At 42.9% G+C, this 24,453-nt stretch overlaps 1 protein-coding gene across 4 annotated transcripts in view; it reads left to right on the forward strand.

Moving 5' to 3' along the window:
* LOC123502590 (huntingtin-like) overlaps window positions 1-24,453 on the forward strand; it is a 420,122-nt gene that overhangs the window by 84,796 nt on the left and 310,873 nt on the right. For all 4 annotated transcript variants that reach the window (XM_045251746.1, XM_045251745.1, XM_045251744.1 and 1 more), the window contains exon 15: window positions 24,270-24,393. In XM_045251746.1, the coding sequence (XP_045107681.1) occupies window positions 24,270-24,393 (124 nt within the window). The remainder of the gene's footprint in view (window positions 1-24,269; window positions 24,394-24,453) is intronic.

The raw sequence follows: 24,453 nt of genomic DNA on the forward strand, positions 1-24,453 counted from the left end.
CATTCCCGCTGCCCCACACGCCCCACCGGTCCACCGCAGCCACGTGATGCTTTGCTGTCGTAAGAATAACATTCTCCTGCGCTTTCATTCTTTCCACCGCTCCACGCGCCCCACCGGTCCACCGCAGCCAGTTGATCCTTCACTGTCGTAAGAATAATATTGTCTTGCACTTTCATCCTTCCTGCCACCCCATGCGCCCCACCGGTCCATCGCAGCCAGTTGATCCTTCGCTGTCGTAAGAATAACAATGTCCTGCGCTTTCTCTCTGGATTTTTTGTTGTTGTTGTTTTATTTGCGTTTAGAAGCTTACAATGGCACCAAGAGGCATGTTAGTGGTGAGAATAAGCCTACAAAGAAGAATGTAGTGACAACCATCGGAAGGAAAAAGGAGATTATTGATAAATACGATAAAAAAGGAAGAATAACCGATCTTGCAGCTGAGTACTGTATGACTAAATCTGCAGTAGCCACAATACTGAAGAAGACACACCTCATTAAAAGAGCTGATGTGGTGATTGGTATGAAAAGGCAATTTAAGCAACCTGCGGCAGTGGAAGAAAAGAAAACTTGTTAATTGGATAAACCAAAGGCAGATGACTGGTGATTCTTTGTCAGAGGGCATAATTTGTGCGAAGCCTAGGCTGCTGCATCGTGATCTTATTTCTGATACTACATCTGACTCCAATGATGCTTTTAAAAGCAAGAAAAGGGTGGTTTGTGAATTTCAAGAAAAGAACTGGAATTCATTCTGTTGTGAGGCACAGCATACATACATACATACAAAGTGTGCCATAAGTAACGCCCTTTGTTTAAGTGGAACAAAATTAAAGCCTTTTCGATTATCCTTTATTTTTTTTAACATGAATGTATTGCCACAGGTTAACAGATTAATATAATATATTAGCAAAATTAATATAATGCTTATTCGGCTTAGAATTTAGTCATTTATTTGAGATGTTCAAAATGTTCTGAACTCTACCAGCAACACTTTTATAAACTTTTTGACACATTTCAATGATGATTTCATGAAATTTATCTGAAATTGCATTCTTTAATTATGGAATTGTTTTTGGCTTAAGATTGTCAACCTGATCTTTCAATACATCCCACAAAAAAAAAGGCTGGTGGTGTGTTAGGTAAGGTGAACATGATGGCCATTTAATTGGTCCTCTTCGTCCTATCCATCTACCTTCAAAATTTTCATTTAACCATTCCCTAACTCTTATCCCATCCTGTTGAAAATAAATATCATTTTGATTTTCAATTCTTGGCCAAAATTCCGTTTGTAGCATATGCAAATAATTATCTTGATTCACTGTACTTTTAAAGAATATCGGCCCTATTAATCGCATGCAAGAAATGGCGGCCCAAACTGTTACTCCTGATAAATTAATATCCTTTTCCAAAATTACATGAGGATTATCATTGCTCCAATACACACAATTATGGTGATTGATATGCCCATTTCACTTAAAGGTTGCTTCATCTGACCACCATATTTTGTCAAGGAAGGTTACATCTTCATTAACTTTGGTCATAAAGATTTCACAAAATTGCAATTGTCGATCTTAATCTCCATCATGCAAACTTTGAAACACATGTGGAATATAAGGTCTCATCTTTAGCTTCTTCAACATTCTGCGAACACTCCTATCACTAATCTCTGCAGAAACTCTGCAGAAAGATGCCTACTGGATTTTTTAGGAGAACGCAGCAACGATTCTTGTAGTTCATTGGACTTTTCTAAGCTTGTTGTAACAACTGGCCTACCTGCTCTTTGAGCATCACTTACACTTCCTGTGGATTCAAATTTTCTAATCAAGCTTGTAATATTTGGCTTTGCACCTTCGGGATGTTAAATTCAGCTGATAACAATCTTGCGGTTTCAGCACCATTTTTATTGTTTTGATAGTACAATTGAATTGCTTTTACTCTCTGTTCCTTTGTTAATCTCATGGTTGTATAAAGTATCTGAAAAAATAAAGATTTAGCAAATTTATTAAAGAAAATATACATTATAAGATATAAAATTAAAAAGGGCATTACTTATGCTGCACCCTGTATATACTATATACATACATACATACGTACATACATACTCACAGGTATTTCTTGATTTATGCATGTTCAGATCATACAATTTCAAAATAACGTAAAGTAAAAAATTGAATATTTTTTTCAAATTATGCGGATTGCATAGAATAATATGCTGTCAAGAAAATTGAGTTGCATGGCTGGTTCAGTATCGTGATGCGGCCATCAGGTGTCACCAGGTGCTACTAGCCAACATGCTATCCCTTTGTGCAGTGCCCACACAGCTTGGCTTTAAATGGGGTCCCTAAAATAGTTGTAAGATTAAACGAGTACTTAACCAAGTATGAAGTTTGATCGTAATTTCACGAACATTCAACGACGTCACAATGGTGTACAACGAGATGCCATACTACCATTCCACCGTCAGTCACTTTAGAGAGGAAGTTTGAGGAAGCAGTTACAAATTACCGCAAGGACCCTTCGCCCTAAAGTGAGGATCACAAAACAGACAGGGTAGGGAGGGAGGGCGTTGTACACCACTGTGACGTCATTGAATGTTCGTGAAATTACGATCAAACTTCATACTTGGTAAGTACTCGTTTAATCTTACAATTTCACGTCATGAAATTCAGCTGACGTCACAGCGGTAGCCAACGAGAACTTTACAGAGGTTCCTCAAACCTACTAAAATACAAAATCCTGAGAAAAAACGAAAAGCAATACTCAGAACATTGGTAAGGAAATTACCAAAATAGCAAACATAAGACCCATCACATGTATTTCAGGACAGTATAACAAAATATCCCAAGAACCTTCTACAGGGTACAGAACAATTTTTGTCCCTATGTTTTATGCCACAACCAAGTACATATATTGTATATATAAATTTCTTGAACATTATGAGACCCAATCCCAGGAAACTTACAGAAAAAAAAAATTCTTTCCCCACTTCGCAAACCTAAGAAGGGGGTCACAAACCCTTACAAAATTTTACATGAGAAAAGAACAAATGCATTATGACAAAACTGCCCTAGCAAACTGGACCTGCTGGGCAAGAGGCTTCCGATAGTGTCAGGTAAAAGTAGACTCCCTCGCCCATCCAATGGTGAAGACTACTGTAATAAGAGGCAACATCCGGGTTGCCTTACTGGAAGAGTCTGACCTAGTAGAATGGGGAGAGAAGACAATAATGTCAATGCCAACAGCTCCCATCACGTCTCTCACCCAATGACGCAATGTATCCCGGGAGGCCAACCGAACCGGAGGTTGTGTAGTCAGGAAAAACCCGTAAGTGACCCACGGATGGAGCTAGTCCTATCTAGATAATGCTTGATGGTGTCAACAACACATAAGCAGCTGTCATGTAGGTAGGCATAAAAAAACAAGCCTGACATGTGGACCTCAGGACGGGAAGTTTTTAATAAGTTTCCAATCCCAAAAACAACCCAAGACTCTGTCACAGACATGTTTCTTAGATCTAGTAAATGTAAGGTCTGGCAGCAGTGGCCTGACAACAAAAGCATAAGAATAACTAGTTTCCTTGACAACTGAAGAAGAGACAAGTCCACAGTAAGGCCAAGACCACAGATATAATCCAACACTACCTGAGGATCCCAAGTTGTATGGGAGCGTGGAAGAGAAGGTCTCTTTAAGAAAACTGCCTTTGTAAACCGAGAGACTAATGGATGTTGTCCTGCAGGATGACCATCATTAGTAGCAATAGCAGAGATGGCCGAATGGATTGTATTCATGGAGCTGTATCCCCGACTTGTGCTGCGTTGATATTGTAACAAAAGGTAATCCAACAGGATACTCACAGGTGGCTGAAATGGAGGCAAAACAACAACCAGCTGCTGATATGCAGCCTATATTGTGCCCTAGTACTAGCTCTCCAGGAACGAAGGAAAAACTGGGCAACGTCCTGCGAAAGGCCACGACGCATGAATGCTGCCCAGAGAGCACCATCGCTGTCAAAACCAACCTCCGAGCTCGAGGGTGTGTTAGAGTTGGTTGTTGAGGGAGAAACAGAGGACAGTGTGGAAACAAAACTGGATCGGCTGCCAACAACTGAAGGGCCATTGGAAACCACACTTGTGTCTGCCAGAGTGGAAGAATCATCAGAGCTGTCGCTTTGCCGTCCTGTAGTTTCCAGAGAACTCTGGAGACAATGCTGAAAGGTGGAAATGCATATAAGCTCTTACCACCCCAATCCATGGTGAAGGCATTAGTGCACATAGCAGATGGGTCTGGCTTCCAGGAGACATAGGCAGGCAATTGAGCATTTAAGTGAGGGGCAAAAAGATCGATAGCTGGAGTATAAAAAAGCTGACAAATTCTGTTAAAAATATCGGGTTGTAACATCCACTCACCATCCATCCTACTAACTCTGGACTCAACATCAGATGTTACATTGTACAAACCCTGTATATGCTGTGCTGACAGGGTAATATTCCTAGATGCAGCCCACTCATAAATCTGCACTGTAAGGGCATGAAGATTAGGTCTTGTACTGCCACAACAATCTATACAAGCAACTGCAGTAATGTTGTCAGAACGGAGTCGAATATGGGAGCCAGACGTATCCCTACACAGGGACTGCAAACTCAACAGAATGGCTTTTAACTCTTAAGATGCTTATATGATCCAGCTCCTCCTGGGCCCAGTGACCTCCAGTTGTGACGTGTCCCATTGAAGCACCCCAACCAGTCAGACAGGCATCTATAAACAACTCACAGTCTGGGGAAGAAGAGAAGAGATACTTCTCCTAAAAGTCTATATTGGCCACCCACCAAGCGACCAAATGTTAGGCATGACAATCCAAAGTAATAAACTTGTCAAAATCACCACAGGACGGGGCGAGACCCTGGTCTCGAATCAACTCCAGATACCTGTAATGGAGAGGAGCTAACTCTACTGCAGGTGCAGAGGCCACTGTCAAACCAATAAAAGATGATAAGTCCCCTTAAGTAGCAACAAGCCTTGTTCCTTGATGCACTCCTTCCTATGAGATGTTAAGGTGGTAGTCATGGCGACAGAGTCCAACACCACACCAAGGAACGTAACCTTTTTTGTAGGCTCCAGAACCGACTTCCGCACGTTGACAGTGAGACCCAGGGAATCAAAGAAATACAAGGCATAGCTGACCTGAGCCTGTAAACTCTCTACTGATGAAGCAATGAAAAGACAGTCATCCAAATAACATAACACGACCATCCCAAGGGATCGCAGGTGAGAAAAGACAGGTTTCATTAACTTTGTAAAAATGCAAGGGGCAGAAGATAACTCCTGCAGGAGGCAAGTAAATCTGTAATAGCGGCCCTTCCACATAAACTGTAGCCATTTCCTGTCCTCAGGCCTAACATAAATGGAGTAATAAGCATCCTTAAAATCCACTGTAACAAAGAAACAGTTAGGGTAAATTAAAGGTATGACATCCTTCAAAGTATCCATCTTAAAATGTAAGTAAGATACATGAAAATTAAGGTATTTTAAATTTAGAATGACTCTTGCTGGACCAACTGGCTTGGTGATAGGAAAAACATTTGAAAAGAAACCATGGACATAGGTAAACAAGGCTCCACAATTGACTAGATAAGGAAGTGATGTAAAGCATTGTCCAAAGCCCAATCATTGGCTTGAGACAGGGTTAGAGGATGAGGAAGTACAGTCTGAATAGGCAAAGACACAAAATCAAGAAATTTTCCCCTTACCACATCATAAATCCAGGAATCTTGAGTCAGAGACCTCCACATGGACTCAGCAGAAATAATCTTACCTCTAAAATTATCAGGAGTATTAACTAATTGTGGAATTGAGGAACTCACCGGAGAGGTTAGTGCTGGTGTAGCTTCGGCCCGTGCATCCCCCTCCCCTGGGGAGGCCGCTGGCCGAAAAAAGGCCGGGTCTGAGAACAAGGGCAGGACTGGTAGTGAGCCTGAGAGGGACGGTGTGATGACCATGAAGAGGAAGAAAACCTCTTGCCAGACATCTTGGAGGAAGGGCGGAAAGATGGCCAGCCCAGCCGACCTGCCTTGTGGATCTCCTCACACTTGCGGGTCACATCAAAGGGAAATAACTCCTGCTGACCCACCTCACACTCCCATTTGCAGAGATCGACCATGGCCAAGTCATGGACATGGATTCGGGCAACATCCTTCCGCAACTGATTGAGGTAATTCACTGCTGAAGTAAGAAGGCACAAACAACTATTAAGGTCATCTAACTAACACGACAAGCTCTTACCCTTCTTTTGTCCAATATCATTAACACACACAGCAATGGGAACTATTGCCTTTGTCAACAGGCAGTTAGTCTGGAAAAGCTTGGCATCTACCAGCCTTCCATTCACACTCATGGCCTTGGTTATAGCCGCGTTTGTCACAGGCATCATGAGGTTCGGCACATTACTCGGGAGCTTGATCTTTGCACAGGCCGTCGGCGAAGGCTGGCGTTGAGGATAGTGGCCAAGCTTTCGGCCAGCGGCTCTCCCTTCTCCTCCTTGCCATGGAAGTGGCCAGAAAGGTCACCCAAAGCCCTCAGAAAATCTTCATCCACATCATCGTCACGGGTGAGGTGGTCTAAACCGTCAAGAGGGTCCGGCTGGCTAGCAGGGGCAACCCCCACCTCGTCTTCAGACGACGAGAGGGCATGAAAACCACTAAAGTCATTCCTGGTGTCCGTAGATGCATCCTGGTGGTGCCGGGGTCCTGTTCAGCTTGTCAATAAGGCCCAACACTAGGCTAGACAGCCTATCCAAGGCAACTCTGTCCCCAAACACAGCTGACTCTGACGTGGCGCCTGCCGAGCTCGGCCCCGGGAGTGATGGTGGTGAAGCGCAAGGTGGAGGAGGAGTGGAATCATCCACAGAGCACCGCTTCCTTTTCTTGCCATCTGAAGACGATGAAAGGGAGGGGGGTGGAGGAAGAGACTGCACCGTGCCCGACATCACACTGCTCAATAAAAGAGACAGAGACAAGATGGTCATCATACACCATATGGCATCACCGTAAGGTGGCATTAACCCCCATACAAACTCCACACTGCTTGTCTATCAGAAATATGTAGTCCATCGATGTGCTTTTCACCCACAGTCAACTTTGGACTATATAGGAGAAAGCTTACCCAGCGAGACATTGCTTGGAGTAGAACGGAGCAGGAGCGGCTAGATGCGTGACTGCGAGGAGGTAGCAACCGACTGATGGTGGAATGGTAGTATGGCATCTCGTTAGCTACCGCTGTGACGTTAGTTGAATTTCGTGATGTGAAATGATTATTTTGTAATTACTTAGCCTTCAACTTAGGTGGGTTTACACGTATCAATATGCAGGTTGCAATGCTACCCACATTTTGCTATCTAGTGGGTGGAGCTGCTACCAGCAAAACAAGATCAACATGTTTGTCTTGTGCAGACACTAGCAGCTTTGTTTGCATTGTGATGCTTTGGACGAAGATTTGAACATGTAGTGTACAGATGCAGATAAGAATGGAGATAAAAAAACCTACTCATTTTTTTCATAGTACAGTAGAATCTCGAATCTCGATCATAATTGGGACCAAAAATACTGATCGAGATTCAAAATATCGAGATGCGAAGTTAATTTCTTATAGAGAAAAATGTAATTGGGACCAAAGCTTTGGCAACGAACCTATATTAACTACGTTAACCTTGAATCTGTGAATAATTTTTTTTGCCAATGTCACTGATTTCTTCACTTCATCCTTCTTGCTTTTTAATGCCTGGTGTTTGAATGTCTGGGGGAGGCCGCGGGTGACTGGTACACACTACACTCCACAAGTTGCCACTAGGTGGGAGAGCAGTCGAAACAATCGCATCGCCATGCGCCATGTTTGTTTTGATACAATAAAATGAAAAATGTGGGACATAACATTCCAGTGGGTGCCCTCCCACTCAGGCATACGAGGCATTGAGGTTGTTGATGCTACTGCCAAGATGGCCCTGACAGACCATAACATTACCCCGCTCACCCTGCCACTCTCCACTTCCAAACGCCTCATCGCCCACACCTGTCAATCCAGATGGAATGAATCCCTCACCCCTGTCTCAATGGGCCAGTACCACAGTGATTCTTCCCCGCAACCATGGGTTAGAAAAACGTCCCGCAAGCTGGACATCGCCCTCATGCGTCTCCGCCTCGGCCACACAATTCACCGCTCACCTCCACCGCATGAGCCCTGCCCCAGACCCGTACTGCCCTTGGTGCATCAGCATCCCTGAAACTATGAACCACTTCATGCTGGAGTGTCCATGCTTCCACTCAGATCGTGTGGTGCTGCAAGAACAACTCCATTCCCTGGGAGTAACCACATTTGACTTGCCCACCCTGCTTGGGGCGACAGGCATCGACTCGTCACAGCAATCAGCAGTGCTTTGCCTCACCTGTGCCTTCCTCAACAAGACTAACCAACTGCAACACTTGTGAGAACACCACAGGCATCTCTCCAGGGCTCATAGGATTGTAATAGATCGTCGCAGCCCTTAACAACAACAACAAGATGAAAAATAGCGATCGAGATTAGTGTAATTTGATCGAGATATGTGAATTGTGGGTTTTTGATGGTGCAATCGAGATGTGAAATATCGAGATGAGATTGATCGAGATTCGAGATTTTACTGTACATGAAGTAATTAAAATAGCACGATGTCAATATGCTTTGCCGGTATGGCAAATCTCAAGAGTTGTGGAATTCTGCGAGATGTTTGTTTGGGCCGCCATATTGTCATCATAGCTGAGTGCAGCACAGATGTGCTTCACTTCTAGGAGAGCTAGTGATGCATGATAAACATTGTCAGGAAGATCAGCATATACTGTCGCTGTCAGTTAGATCCCATTGCTGAAGCCTAGTCTGTGCTTCAGCCTTAGTTACATTATGTGCTCATCAACTGGAGTAACCTCTACAACGGACGGCTGCAGTCTGCTGGAGACGCCTATGGCTACCCCCTTGACATGGTGTCCATTGCTCATGCTGGACCAATAGTGAGTAAAACCCTTGCTACTGGTCAGAGAGTCCCACCATATCCACCCTCAGCTTACTGAGCTCATCCAATAGGTAAGGCAGTCGTTGATTGTCTGAGAGGCTCAGGACATTCCAGGAGCCTACACCTAGAACCCTCCGAAGGTTTACCCCAGGAATGGTCTGACAGGCAGGTGCCATGTCTGCAGCCCCACCAGCACTCCCAAAGTTAAGAATATAGTGAAGGGATCCTCCCATCCCTCTCAAGACATAGGGATCTCGCAAGCTTTCCCCTGTGCCTGAGATACGGGTAGGCAAGCCCCTCTGGTGCCTTGGTACTTGATGGGTTTGCACAGTCAGACACCCCAGCAGAACCGAATCAGGATCGTGGCTTGAGGATTGCCTGCACTGTTACGTTCACCGGTTAAATGGGTAAGATTGGCATCGGGGAGCCGGTGAACAATAACAATAAAAAAAATAAAAAAAACACTGCAGGTTCAACTGGTGAAGATATGCAAAGGGGGCACTTAAAAAGTTATTTACTAACCCAATAACCATGAAACTGACATACACATATAGATATAACATAAAACACATGAAACTGACATACACACATATATATATATATATATATATATATATATATATATATATATATATATATATATATATATATATATATTTAACACAGAAATAAATACAACAATAATACTAATCCTATATGGAGGCAATGTGGAAAAAACGGGACGAGGGGAAGTGATACTTATGAGGTGTCGCAGTGGTGAAGTGCTGGGTGAGGTGGATCCTGCAGTAGTCCAAGAGGCGTTGTGTTCACTGGTTGAGGCCTGGACCGCGACTGACTTCCAGAAATCTGGGAGCTTGCTTTAACACTTCCGCTTGAGTCGAATGGGGCCGCGTGAATCCAACTTCGGGACAGGAGCGGGGCTTCATGAGACAGTGACATGGAGTGTTCATGAGATGGTGACGTGGAAGGTTCATGAGACGGTGACGTGGAAGGGGAGGTGGAGAGGTGGTGAACAAGGTAGCAAGCGGAGGTGATGGTAGTGGAGTATGTTATGGACGGGCCGTAACATTTCCTCCCCCCTAAGACCTCCATAATGGGCTCATGGAGGAGGTGAGACAGGAGATCTTGATAAGGCGTCAGCGATGATGTTGTCCACCCCCTTGATATGGTGGACTTCCAAGTTGAAGGGTTGAGTTAACAAGGCCCACCTAAGAATGCGTTTGTTTCGGTTCTTCATGGCGTGAAGGAAGGCCAGAGGGTTGTGATCGGTGAAGACCTTCGTAGATTAAGGGCCAGGATGAACGTAGCACTCAAAACGTTGGAGCGCCAGGACGAGTGCCAGAGCCTCCTTCTCGATGGTGGAGTAGTTGAGTTGGTGTTTCTTCAGCTTGGCGGAGTGATAGGCGATGGGATGGAGGATGCCGCTTGTGGGGTCCCCTTGTAGGAGGACAGCACCCACTCCAACTCCACTCGCGTCCACTTGTAGATGGAAGGGGCGGGAGTGATCTGGCGTCCAGACCACTGGCTCCGAGGAGAGATGTTGGAAGGCTTAATCACAGGTCGGGGTCCAGTGGAAAGGGACGGAAGTGCTGATAAGGTCCGTCAGGGGGGCAGCCAGGGTGGAGAAGTTCCTACAGAATCATCTGTAGAAACCAGCCATCCCCAAGAATCTCATGAGAGCTTTCCTGGTGTTAGGGACAGGGAAGCCAAGGATGGCCTTCACGTTGGCTCTCTTGGGACGAACCTTGCCATTCCCCACCACATGTCCCAGGTAGACCACCGTGGACTTCCCGAAGGTGGACTTGGCCAGGTTGATTGTAAGACCGGTTTCCTGCAACCGACCCATCAGCCTCCGAAGACAGGTCAGATGTGTCACCCAGTCGTCCGAAGTCACCACCAGGTCATCCAGATAGGCAGAAGTTCCCTCCAAGTCCTGGGTGATGTAATTTATAGCCCTCTGGAAGGTGGCGGGAGCATTAGACAAGCCGAAGGGCATCACTGTGTATTGGTATAGTCCGAAGGGGGTGATGAAGGCGGATATAATTCGGGCCTCATCCGAGAGGGGAATCTGGTAGTAACCTTTAAGTAAATCTATGGTTGTTACAATTTTGGCTACTCCTATGCTATCTATAAGGTCCTCTATCATGGGCAATGGGTAGGAGTCTGGCACCGTCACTTTATTTAATTTCCTGTAGTCGGTGCAAAATCGACTACTACCATCTGGCTTAGATGTTAACAGGCAGGGAGAAGCCCAAGAGGATATACTAGGTTCTGCAAGGTGATGACAGAGCAGATAGTCTACCTCTTTTTTCATCAAGTCTCTTTTAATGGGTGAAATGCGATAGGCTGGTTGTCTTATAGGCTTGATGTCATTAGATATTAATGTTATATCATGTTGGATAGTAGTACAAAGCCCTGGAAGGTCACCTGTGATTTCTGAAAAGTCTAGCAATAACTTTTTAAGATCAGACTGTTGTGAAGGTGTTAAGGAAAAAAAACCTCATCAAGGTTGGACATGATTTGGCTGTTTGAGGGCGTCCTTTAGGTGACGAGAAGAGGAATTCGATGTCGGACTCTTCCTCGGGGGCACAGGACCAGACTCCTTCCCTACCAGACATACAGGTACAGTGCGAGACAAGTCGTCCTCTGGTTCTCTGGAGTGGTAAGGTTTCATTAGATTAATATGAACTAGTTGGGAATCCTTACGACGGTCAGGAGTGTGGACCACATAGTTTAATGGACTTAGTTTTTGAGCCACAACATAAGGTCCCATGAACTTACTGTGAAGAGTGGGGAGAAAAAGTAAAACCTTGTCTCCTGGTTTGAAACTTCTCATGACAGATTTGGGAAGAGAATTTTGTTGCATTTTAGTTTGAGATTTGAGGAAGTTTGATTTAGCAAAAGATCTGACTTCACTGATTTTATTCTTAAGGTTACTGATGTAGTCAGACACACTGGGGCTTGAAGGAGTATTTTGAGTAAACCATTGATCCTTTAATATTTTGAGAGGCCCCCTGATCTGTCTACCATAGAGTAATTCAAAAGGGGAGTAACCTAAAGAATCTTGAGGAGATTCTCTTAAAGCGAAGAGAAGGAAAGAGATACTTTCATCCCAGTCTCCTTGATGCTCCAAGCAATACTTCTTCATCATGGATTTTAATGTTTGGTGAAACCGCTCCAGACAGCCTTGGGATTGGGGTGGTAAGCCGAGGAGGTTACATGGTCGATGTTTAGCTCATTCACTATCTGTTGGAAAAAATTGCTAGTGAAATTGCTACCCTTGTCAGACTGAATTTGTTTTGGAATTCCTACCGAGGTGAAAAAATGTATTAGATGTTTTACAATGGTCTTTGATGTGATGTTCTTAAGAGGAATGCTTCAGGGTACCTGGTAGTGGGATCCATGAGGGTTAACAAATACTGATTCCCTCGTTTGGTTTTGGGTAAGGGCCCTACGCAGTCTAGAACGATCTTTTCGAAGGGCTCCGTCTGAACTGGAATAGGCGTCAGAGGAGCTGGCACAAGGCGTTCGTTAGGCTTACCCACAATTTGACATATGTGACATGTTTTTACATAGTGTGACACATCCTTTTTCATTCCTGGCCAAAAAATGTTGAAGAGCCTTCTTGTAGGTTTTTTGGATGCCTAGATGACCTGACAATCCATCATGAGCTAGTTCTATAATGGCTGGTCTTACAGACAAGGGATGACAACTTGATGTGTTTCTGACCAGGTGTCTAGTTGTTTCAGTTCAGGAGGTCTGTAGGCATGCATCAGGACTCCTTCCTGATAATAAAAACAAGGCAATTTAGACATATCCTTTGTCTCACTGGCAACATGTCTGATCTTAGCCAAAGTGAGATCCTGTTCCTGAGCATTAATCAAATTCTCCTTTGAAATGATGTTATTGTACAAGTTGTCAGTAGAGGCAATCATTGGTGGAGGAGGTGGTGAAAGGGCAGGGGACTTGGACTGAGACCTGGTGACTGCACACACTGGGAAGAAGTGAGGGGATGTTTCGTCCAGGGTCTTAGTGGGACTTTCTGTTAAGGGAGAATCAAGAACAATTAAGTTTGGAACAGCCAAGTTACCCGCAAGATCATTACCCAGTACAAGATGTACCCCCGGTACTGGCAGTTCACCAGGTTTAATGGCTACCACAACCTCTCCTGAAATGAACGGGCACTGTAAGCTAATATTAGCCAAGGGATAGGAGAGCTGTGATTCGAGACCTGTAAGGATCACCTTCTCCCAGTGAAAGCCTGTTTGATGTTAGGGATGACATCTTCCCTTAAGATGGATTGGGCAGCACCTGTATCATGCAGAACCTTGACATTTATTGCCTTGTCTTTACCATCAGTCAGGGACACTTTACCTTGATACATGTACGAGTCATAAAGTTCTAGAGGAGAGTTGACAGGGTTAGCTAGGGCCACTGGTTTCTTGTTCTCAAAGGTGTTAGGTTTAGGGGCCACAAAAGAAGGTTGACGTTGAGAGGCCTTGCAATTTGGGTGTCTACAGTTTTGGATCGTGTGACCTGGCTTCTTACAGTATGTACACCATTTGGCAAGAATCCGGTCGGCTTACCACCCGTGCCACCAAAATCTTCCCCAAAGGAGGACCTAACATTAGATAGTGAACCACGACCTCTACTACCCAGGGATCCCATCAACAAAGCAAACGCATCAGCCACTTTAGCGGCAGACATAAGATCACTCCCTCAGAATATTAAAGGGTAACTTGTTCTTCCATTCTTCCAGGACCATTAGATTGAGCAACTCCGAAAAGGTGGTAATGTTAAGGGCGGCTAACCATTTCTTAAATTGTCTTAGTTTCTCACTAGCAAATTCAACATAGGTGTGAGAGTCTGGTTTCACATACTTTCGGAACTGTTGTCTGTATCCGTCAGAAGTGATAGAGTAGGTGTCTAGAATGTTACCTTTGATCTCTTCATACTCTACCTCATCACTAAGGCCGTTGTATACCCTATAAGCTTTTCCTACTAGCTTGGGGACAAGGAGAGACACCCACTGATCCTTGGGCCATTTATTCCTATTAGCAATGCTCTCAAAGGCACGAAATGACCCATCAACATCAGATTCATCAAAAGGGGGAACTAGCGGAGCAGCTGTAGCAGGATTAAAGCTTGCTAACTTTTTCTTTATATATCTATTTCTTCCCCTCTAAACTTAGCGTCATTTCGTAGGTCTAACTCCTGAATTTCTAACTCTTTCTCCTGCCTTTTAAGTTGTAACTGAAATTCTCTCTCTTCCTTTTCTGCCTCTAGTTGCATTTGTTTTTCCTACAGCCGGTATTCTAGTCTAAGCTTCTCAATTTCCCACTGACTTATCCTACTCTTATCCTGTTCTTCCTGGGGACTGTGTATTATAGTCCTCATAGAGGCTGACATGGGAGTTAACTCTTCTATGGCATTTCCTTGCAACTGACCTTCTTGCACTAGATGTTCAACAACTACATTCTTAACCCCTTCCTTACCGCAAGACTGTTTTGTGGTACGTGCGTACCACGCGCAAAAGCGACCTCGTGGTACCGCAAGATGCTGCCGTGGTACGTGCATACCACACCAATACATTTCCGTGTATAACCGTGGCCTGAGTGTGGATTTTGCCTTTTTCATACTCCACATGGTTCACTATAAACAAACAAACACTGGAGGCGTTATTTTTAGCCACCCCAGCGTAACAAAACCATCCCCACTAGCCAATCAATATCGGAGTTAATTTTTCATGCATAAACTATAAAGCCAATCACTATTCTTTGACATATATTATTCCCACAGTCCCCCCAAGAACATCAGTTCTCTAGTATCGGCCGTGGTGAAACTGTTCTATTGCCTCTAGTTAGAGATAATGGCGTCTGCTTCTGTAGCAGCGATGAGGATTATCATAATTATGAGACAGATAGTGAGGATATACTGGAAGACTCTCCAGATGAATATGATTCAGACTATGATCCTGAAAAAGAAATAGGAGAGAGTGATAGTGACAGCAGTGTTGAAACCCTCTCGGCAAGTGAGGGGGAGCAGCCTAGTTATGACTGCCTCAGGGCCACCCTCACCAGGTGCAGAGTGTGTGGTGCTGAATTTATGATTAGTGCACAATTTATGATTATGTTTATGTTTTCTTTTATTAATAAAATGACAAAAATATGTTTAGAAAAAAGTACATAACACTGAGTTAGAAAGAAATATAATGTGTAGTTCTGGCCTGAGGACACGTCGACACGGGCAGGGGGCTGCAGTATAGGAGGGGAACGCTTTGTTTATATCGGGGGGTGGCTGCAGTAAGGAAGGGGTTAACGACCTCTTTAGTCATCTGAGATGTGATGGGAACATCAAAATGTTTAGCGATGGCTTTCCATTGGTCCTTTATTATATTAGCACCTTTAAGTTGTTCCAGAGAAGGGTCATCACAAAAATCTTCAACGTTAAACTGAGCGGAAGCCATATTAAATAGATGTTAAACAAACAACAAAAAAATGATAAGTGAATTACTTAAGTGAGGAACTTGGCAGAGTGATAATAAAGGCAACCTTGGAAATTACCTAGATTATACTTAAATAAACACTTATGAGTACAATCACTAATGAGGGGGTAAACTAGAGAATTACGGCATTAAGAGGGATCCGGATTACTCTAGTTATGAGACTTGAGAGTGAGGAGCAAATTGTACTGGGACTTGTTATTGATAAGGAGGCAGATTAGTCTGAGGGACTAGTTAAAATGGCCAATTTTAACTAGCAAGAAAAATTATCTGCGAAGTGAGGGGATTGAGGGTTCGCATGAACATATGATGATCCCAACACTTGGATAACACTTATTACACACCTGCCTATGTGCAAGAAATAGAGAAAAGTGCTATCGGTGAACACGATTTTCTACCTGGTTTCCTGCTCTACCACTGTTATGCGATACCAATGAAAGTCACGAAGCACTTTTAACCCTAAAGGAGCCATTTGATCGCACAAAGGTAAATTTAAACCGCACGCAGAGTAAGTCACAGAAAAAAACACATCAAAGTCACAAGACCACAGAAACACAAGAAAAAATAATGTAATCACAGAAAAAAAGTCACTGGAAAAATGGAACACTGAACAAGGGTTGTAATGGTCCCGTCACGGTCGCCAATTGTTACGTTCACCGGTTAAATGGGTAAGATTGGCATCGGGGAGCCGGTGAACAATAACAATAAAAAAAAAAAACACTGCAGGTTCAACTGGTGAGGATATGCAAAGGGGCCACTTAAAAAGTTATTTAATAACCCAATAACCATGAAACTGACATACACATAAAGATATAACATGAAACACATGAAACTGACATACACATATGTATATATATATAACACAGAAATAAATACAACAATAAAGAACCCAACTTAATACCTGACAATAATACTAATCCTATATGGAGGCAATGTGGAAAAAACGGGACGAGGGGAAGGGATACTTATGAGGTGTCGCAGTGGCGAAGTGCTGGGTGAGGTGGATCCCACAGTAGTCCAAGAGGCGTTGTGTTCACTGGTTGAGGCCTTGACCTCGACTGACTTCCAGAAATCAGGGAGCTTGCTTTAACACTTCCGCTTGAGTCGAATGGGGCCGCGTGAATCCAACTTCGGGACAGTAGCGGGGCTTTATGAGACAGTGACGTGGAGGGTTCATGAGACGGTGACGTGGAAGGTTCATGAGACGGTGACGTGGAAGGGGAGGTGGAGAGGTGGCGAACGAGGTAGCAAGTGGAGGAGGTGATGGTAGTGGAGTATGTTACGGACGGGCCGTAACAGCACTTAGAGCCTCGACCCCGACCACTTCCTCTAACTCTTGTAGCAGCTGTGGACTTTTTTACTGGGAGGGGTTGCAAGCCCCACCCCAGCCAGATAAGTATGCCTTGGTCAGAGACACTATCCCTGAGAGTAAAAGTAAAACCCTTGGCTGCCCAAGAAAGGACAGAAAGGGAGGCAAAGACAGCAGCAACAGAAGGGGACTGAGCTATGGGGGGTAAAGGGCACTCTCCTCACTTGAATAGAATCCAAGAAAAAATATTTATCTGTAAAAGTTTAAATGTGTATCTTTTTTCTTTAGCTGCCATAATGGTGATGGTGTTGACAGTGGCAGCTCACCCATAGGAGCTGCATAGCTGCAATCCACCCAGACCCAGATATTCACTGCCAGGTGTATGACTCCATCAGTCTCACACTAGAATAGTATATGCAACTAACAAATTATGTCATAACAAAAAGTCCTTATGTGTTACGTTTTTTCAAAATGTTTATAACTAAATTTTGGATAATTTGCAATAAAACAAGACAAAAATAGAAGTTTCATGCTGTATGATAGTTTAAGATTTCTTTTGGCGCTACACCTAAGACTTTTGAGATGCTGTTGTTGCAGCTCAGCCTGCTTCTATAGATGCTCGGTTCAAGGCCTATGTTTACATTGTGTTATACGGTACAACTTTAAGTTTATAAAATTCTTTAATTTTTTTTTTTTATTATTTTACTTTCAATTATTATTATTATAGCATTGCACTGACACAGTCCCTCCATTCTATTTTTCCATGAGCTGGTACTGGGTGTTGATGTGTTTTGTTATGGTTATGAACTTGGTGTTACTCCACACCGCCAGATGGCATTGAGTCAGTGGCGATCAGTAGATATGTATAATCATTCATCATAGCCTCACAGGTTATATTTCTTTAATTTTTATGATAATTCATTTCCAAAGTGATAATGCTGGTAATGATAATGATAACAGCAATTTAAAAAATTATGTAAAGTAGGAATACATAATTCATAATGACTGGAAAATGAAAATATCAAATAATAATGATGATGATGAAATGAAGAGGAAATGGTCTCATTTGGCAATCAAAATGTATTTCACAAGGAAGCCTGCTGCTACCACTATTGTCCCTCCTGAACCTCAACCCATACACTAGACTCCGTACCTGTATGGAGTACTCTTCGCATGTTTGAGGGTTCCAGTCACACAGTTTTACTAGATAGGGTGGAATCAAAAGCTCTTCATCTCATCAACTCCTCTCCTCTGACTAACTGTCTTCAGCCTCTTTCTCACCGCCGGAATGTTGCATCTCTTTCTATCTTTTATCGCTATTTTCATGCTAACTGTTCTACTGATCTTGCTAACTGCATGCCTCCCCTCCTCCTGCGGTCTCGCTGCACAAGGCTTTCTTCTTCCTCTCATCCCTATTCTGTCCAACTCTCTAATGCAAGAGTTAACCAGTACTCTCAATCATTCATCCCTTTCACTGGTAAACTCTGGAACTCCCTCCCTGCATCTGTATTTCCGAATCCCTACGACTTGTCTTCTTTTAAGAGGGTGGTATCGAGGCATTTGCTGCCCAACTTTGGCTGATGCTTTTACACTTTTTAGAGAACCAGCACTCAATTGGACCTTTTTTTATCTTTCTTTTTGTTTTGCCCTTGGCTGGCCCTCTTCCCTATGTAAAAAAAAAAAAAAAATGCCATGCAGTTACACTCACCATCATGTCATCCAGTTACTCATCATCAGTAACTGCATGGCTAATTATCATCACCATCATCATCATCACAAGTAATAGTGCGCTGAAACTTATGCGTGGTGAGTGTCTTGTTTTTTTCTACATGCATTTATTACGTTAGTAAACCAGAACATGTGCAATATTTCATACTGGTTTTGGGGTTTTATGAGTGATTAGGTTTATTTGATGAAGGAAATGCTAATATTATGTTAAGTAATCATTATTTTTGTGTGTGTACATGTAATATGCTCACCAAACACTCACAAATTTTCAACTTTCGTGAGCTTCTCGATCTTCTAACCCTTGCGAGTGTGGAGGGCCTACTATATGTAGTTGGGGTAGGTAAAAGTACTGGAAAAAGGTGCATCCTATATGTCATCAAATATGGTACCTCGTTGTAGACAATTAGGAGCTAAAGTGGATAAGTAGATTGGGGAAATAGTGAACAACTATTTCTCCTTAAAAATATTTAGAGAAACTCAACTGGTATGTGACATCATAACCTGGAAGTTTTTGAATGATGGGCATGTGATAGCAGTAATTTTATGCATGATATAAAAATATGTGCAGCTTTTTAACCCTTAACTTCCGGGGATTAAAATATTTTTTCCTGTCTAATGACGGGGAAAAATGGTACACCTAAAAATTGTCAGAACACAGTTTGAATACTGATAATTATTTTCTCTGTGTTATTCTGAATACAATGATGTACTTTCCAGCTCGATATGACGTCTGAGAGTTTAGTTATTGCCTTATCAAAGTTTCCTCCTCCGACGGTGTGACCAGTCAAGAGGAAACAGCCCGGAGCGCGCTCTCTCTCTCTCTCTCTCTCTCTCTCTCTCTCTCTCTCTCTCTCTCTCTCTCTCTCTCTCTCTCTCTCTCTCTCTCTCTCTCTCTCTCTCTCTCTCTCTCTCTCTCTCTCTCTCTCTCTCTTTCTGATGTGTGAGAGGAAGGAAGGACATATTATCACTGATTTCTGTGTGTGTGTGTGTGTGTGTGTGTGTGTATTTACCTAATTGTATTTACCTAATTGTAACATACGGAAAAGAGCTATGCTCGTGTTGTCCCGTCTCCATATCTATTAATGTCCAGCTTTTTCTTAAAATCATGAATATTCCTTGCGTTGACCACTTCCACGTCTAAACTATTCCATGCTTCCACCCTTCTATGAGGAAGCTATATTTTTCACATCTCTCCTATAAGTGGCCATTTTAGTTTTTCCCATGCCCTCTCGACATTCTTCCATTCCACATACACAGATCTTCCCTATCCATTTTTCCATGCCAATCATCACTCTGTATATTGCTATCAGGTCTCCCCTTTCTCTTCTGTTTTCCAGGGTTGGAAGTTGCATTCTTTTCAGTCTGTCTTCATAAGTCAAATCTCTTAAGTCAGGCACCATTTTCGTTGCAGCCCTCTGTACTTTCTCTAGTTTCCTTATGTGTTTCTTTAAGTTCGGAGCCCACTGTATTGTTGCATATTCAAGCCTCGGTCTTATCATTGCAGTAATTATTTTCTTCATCATTTCTTCATCTAGATATCTGAACGCCACTCTTATGTTCCTCAATAAGTTCAATACTTCTCCAATTATTTTGTTTATATGTCTCTCTGGCGATAGGTCATTGGTAATTGTCACCCCAAGGTCTTTTTCTTCATGACTGGTTTTATGTCTTCATTTCCTATCTTGTACATACTCCTGATTCTTCTTTCACTCTTGCCAAACTCTATTTTCTTGCATTTTGTCGTGTTGAACTCCATTTGCCATGTACAGCTCCATTTCCATATTCTGTCCAAGTCTTCCTGGAGTAGTTCGCAATCTTTGTCACATCTCACTTTTCGTAACAATTTTGCATCGTCTGCAAATAGGCTCACATAACTGGACACCCCATCCACCATGTCATTTATGTAGACTGCGAACATTACTGGTGCCAACACTGATCCCTGTGGAACTCCACTCTCCACCAATCCCCATTCTGATGGTCTGTCCTTAATTATTGTTCTCATTTCTCTTCCTACCAAAAGTCTTCCATCCATTTTAGTAAACTGCCATGCACTCCTCCTACCATTTCAAGTTTCCAGATCAGTCTCTGGTGTGGTACCTTATCAAAGGCCTTTTTTAAATCCAGATATATTCCATCAGCCCAACCATCTCTTTCCTGTATTACATCTATCACCCTCGAATAGTAACATATCAGGTTTGTCGTGCATGAACGCCCTTTCCTAAAACCAAATTGACACTCACAAAGTATGTCATTTTTCTCCAAGAAGTCTGTCCATCTAGTCTTCACCACCCTCTCACACATCTTAGCTACCACACTTGTAAGTGACACTGGTCTATAGTTCAATGGGTCTCTCTTGTTACCTGATTTATAGATTGGGACAATGTTAGCTCTTTTCCAGTCTTGGGGCACTACACCTTCCCTTAATGAGGCATCAATTACTTCACAAACTTTTTCTGCCAATTGCTCCTGCATTCTCTTAAAATCCATCCTGATACCCCATCAGGTCCCACAGCTTTTCTCACTTCTAAACTCCCCATCATGTTCTTGATCTCCTCCACCGTTACTTGAAACTCCTTCATAATCCCTTTCTGTTCCATTACCAGTGGTTTGTCAAAAGCAGTCTCCTTTGTGAATACCTTCCGAAAGCATCCATTCATAGCCTCTGCCATTTCCTGGGATCTTCACTGTATACTCCATTTACTTCTAAACTTTCAATACTTTCTCTATTTTTGATGTTGTTGTTCACATGTCTGTAAAAAAGCCTTGGTTGGTCTTTACATTTATCAATTATATCCTTTTCTTGTTTCTTTCTTTCTTCTCTTCTAATCAACACATATTCATTTCTTGCTCTTTTGTAACTTTCCCACTGCTTAATCCGTCTTTTCCTTCTCCACCTCTTCCATGCATCCTCTTTTCTTGTTCTAGCCTTTTCACATCTATCGTTAAACCAGTCCTGCTTTCCAACTTCTCTATGTTGTCTTATTGGTACAAATTTTTCTCACCTTCTTTGTATATTTTTATAAATTCCTTCCACTTTTCATTTGCTCCTTAGCACTCTTGAATTTCATCCAATTTGTCTCTTGAAAGAATTTCTTTAGGTTTCCAAAATCTGTCTTGGCATAATTCCATCTTCCCACTTTATATTCTTCATTTCTTCTAGATTTCTCTTCGTCTATCACCTTGAACTCCAAAACTGCATGATCACTCTTTGCTAAAGGGCACTCCACCCTCATCTCCTCAATGACCATTGGCTCTGTACTAAAGACCAAGTCCAGTCTTGACGATGCTCCCTCTCCTCCAAACCTAGTATCTTCTTTGACCCACTGAGTTAACACATTTTCCATTGCCAGTGTCAATAGTGTATTTCCCATGTTGTCTCTGATCCTTCCATTGACCAGTCCTCCCAACACACCTCTTTACAATTAAAATCTCCCATCATTATAGTTCGTTCACAGCCACCCAACATTTCTTCCAGACATGTTCCTGTATCACTTATCATTTCTTCATATTCCTGTACTGACCATGCATTTGTCTTAGGTGGTACGTACACCACTATGTAGTGCCTCTTTTTCCTTCATTAGTTTCTGCTCTGATCTTTAGCACTTCTGCCTTTCCCATACCTTTTTCACTTGATCCACCTTTATATCTTTTTAACCAGCAACATCACTCCTCCTCCCATCTTACCTACTCTATTTCTTTTCCAAACGTTATATTTCCTTCTCCAACCTTCATCAGGTCTTCTCCTCTCTCAGTTTTGTTTCAGTAAGACCCACAATATCTGGGTTCTTGTCCCTCAAGTAATCGTTGAGTTCTAAAATCCCGATATCACTCCATTTATGTTGGAATACATTACATTTCGCTCATATGTAAGTTTCTTTAGTCCTTTCTTGCTGTACTTTTCTGGGTTATGAACCACTTCCTCAGTCTCATATCCAAGATTCTCCAGAAAAACTCTTTCTTCTCTTCTTCTGTCCTCTCTTCATTTTTTTTCAGAGCCTCCTTTCTCAACTCATTTAACATTTCTCTTTCCTTTTCACCGAGATGTGTGTGTGTGTGTGTGTGTGTGTGTGTGTGTGTGTGTGTGTGTCATATATCACTGATTTCTGAGACACGTGTGTGTGTGTGTGTGTGTGTGTGTGTGTGTGTGTGTGTGTGTGTGTGTGTGTGTGTTTCACAATCACATATGATATACATTTTCACACCAAAGCGATGTCGCTTTGATGGTATATATTGCTTGAAAATGAGTCTTCCCTTGAAAAGCATAAGTGACTCATCTATCACTAGGTTTTGAAATGGCTTGAAAAAGGACTTGAATTTATTTACGAGAGACTGTATGACAGGCCTAATTTTCCAGAGTGGATCATCAGTTTTAACATTGCAGAAGTGAAGGTATTTCAATATGTTGTCATATCTGTCCCTTGTTATGTACCGTGCAAAGATTCATGTACAGCAGATCACTCTTCTTCCAATAATCATGCCTCAAAGCTTTTCTCGAATGACTCATAAGAAGCGTGACGGCTATGAACGTCAGGAGTTCATTTCTTGTGATGTTTTCCACTCTTTCTCGTGAGAGCTATGGGGCACATCATCATCATCTGCTGTTTCTTCATCATGAAAAGTGTTGCTCTCACTCACTATATGGTCCAAGAAAGCATCACTGAGAAACGCCATGAAATAGTCACAATTGTGTTGCACAGGGAATTCAGCTGTTATGCCAGGAGACACAGATAAATCAGGCATAACTGGGAAAAATCATCATTGAATTCCTCCATTGAAAGACAGGTCGGGTCTCGCGCCACCTCTGCCACGCCCCTTGATCGTCTCCCCAGAACGCGAGGAGCACGCGCATGCCTCGTCTCCTAGAAACACTCTGTGTCCTTGACACATTATCTGAGTCTGTTCTTCATCATTATTGCCTTCACTGTCACTTATACTGTGTAAGAGTCTCTGTCTCTCTGTCTGTTCTCCTGAGAAAGCAGGTGAATGATGCTCTACATCCGTGTCCTCACTACTAGTCTCTTCACTTTCCCCAGTTTCTTCTTCTATATATTCACTGTCACTTTCTTCTAGCTCAGAACCACTGCTAAGTAAAAGGGTTTTGCCTTGCTCCATGGTGATTTACAATCTGACCCGATCCTTCGCTGTTATCACTGACCTTTCTACCCAGCGTCACGGAGTTGCCAAGTGTCGCCCATAAACGGGAAAACAGTTCAGTTACCTCTAAAATTAGGAGCTCTTGTGGAAACACTTGTGTGGTAAAAGATGCCAGATACTTCTACTCACCATCCGCCTCAAGAGAGCGCAGAGACTTAAAATTACGCGGGAAAAATCTTGATTACTGGGGCGAATCCGTCACCGGACGTTCTGACGCAAACGTTTATATACGACCGCCGGAAGTTAAGGGTTAAGTAATTGCAATAGCAGTAAAACGTGATAGTGGAAGGCGTGATAGCAGAGGATTAAGTGTACATACATAGATTTCTCCATGACTCATTATTCCACCTTAGCTTATGGTCAACATCTTTCCTCCAGCTAGTACATTCCCAGCAAACCCCAAACTTATTGTCATTCTCCCAACAAGCTTACAGTGACTGATTTTTTTTTTTCCTTCTAGCTACCAACAATTCACAATTTCTCCTCAATGAATCCATAGTCCTTTCCTTAGCTAACTCATATTCCATAATGTTTTTCCCTTGCAGCTTTGAGTATCAGCAAGGGTCGGGCTTACACCCACTGCAGGGTCCCAACGTGGATGACTCACTCTCTCGCCTCATCTATGCCTTCACCACCCACCTCATGACCTCCAACAACAAGTTCTTGGTGGTATGTAGCTTCAATATGTCATTTATCAAAGTATTATCTAGAGTAAAACTGTCCTGGCTA

Source organism: Portunus trituberculatus, chromosome 12 (genome assembly GCF_017591435.1).
Source record: "Portunus trituberculatus isolate SZX2019 chromosome 12, ASM1759143v1, whole genome shotgun sequence".
Classification (NCBI taxonomy): Eukaryota; Metazoa; Arthropoda; class Malacostraca; order Decapoda; family Portunidae; genus Portunus; species Portunus trituberculatus.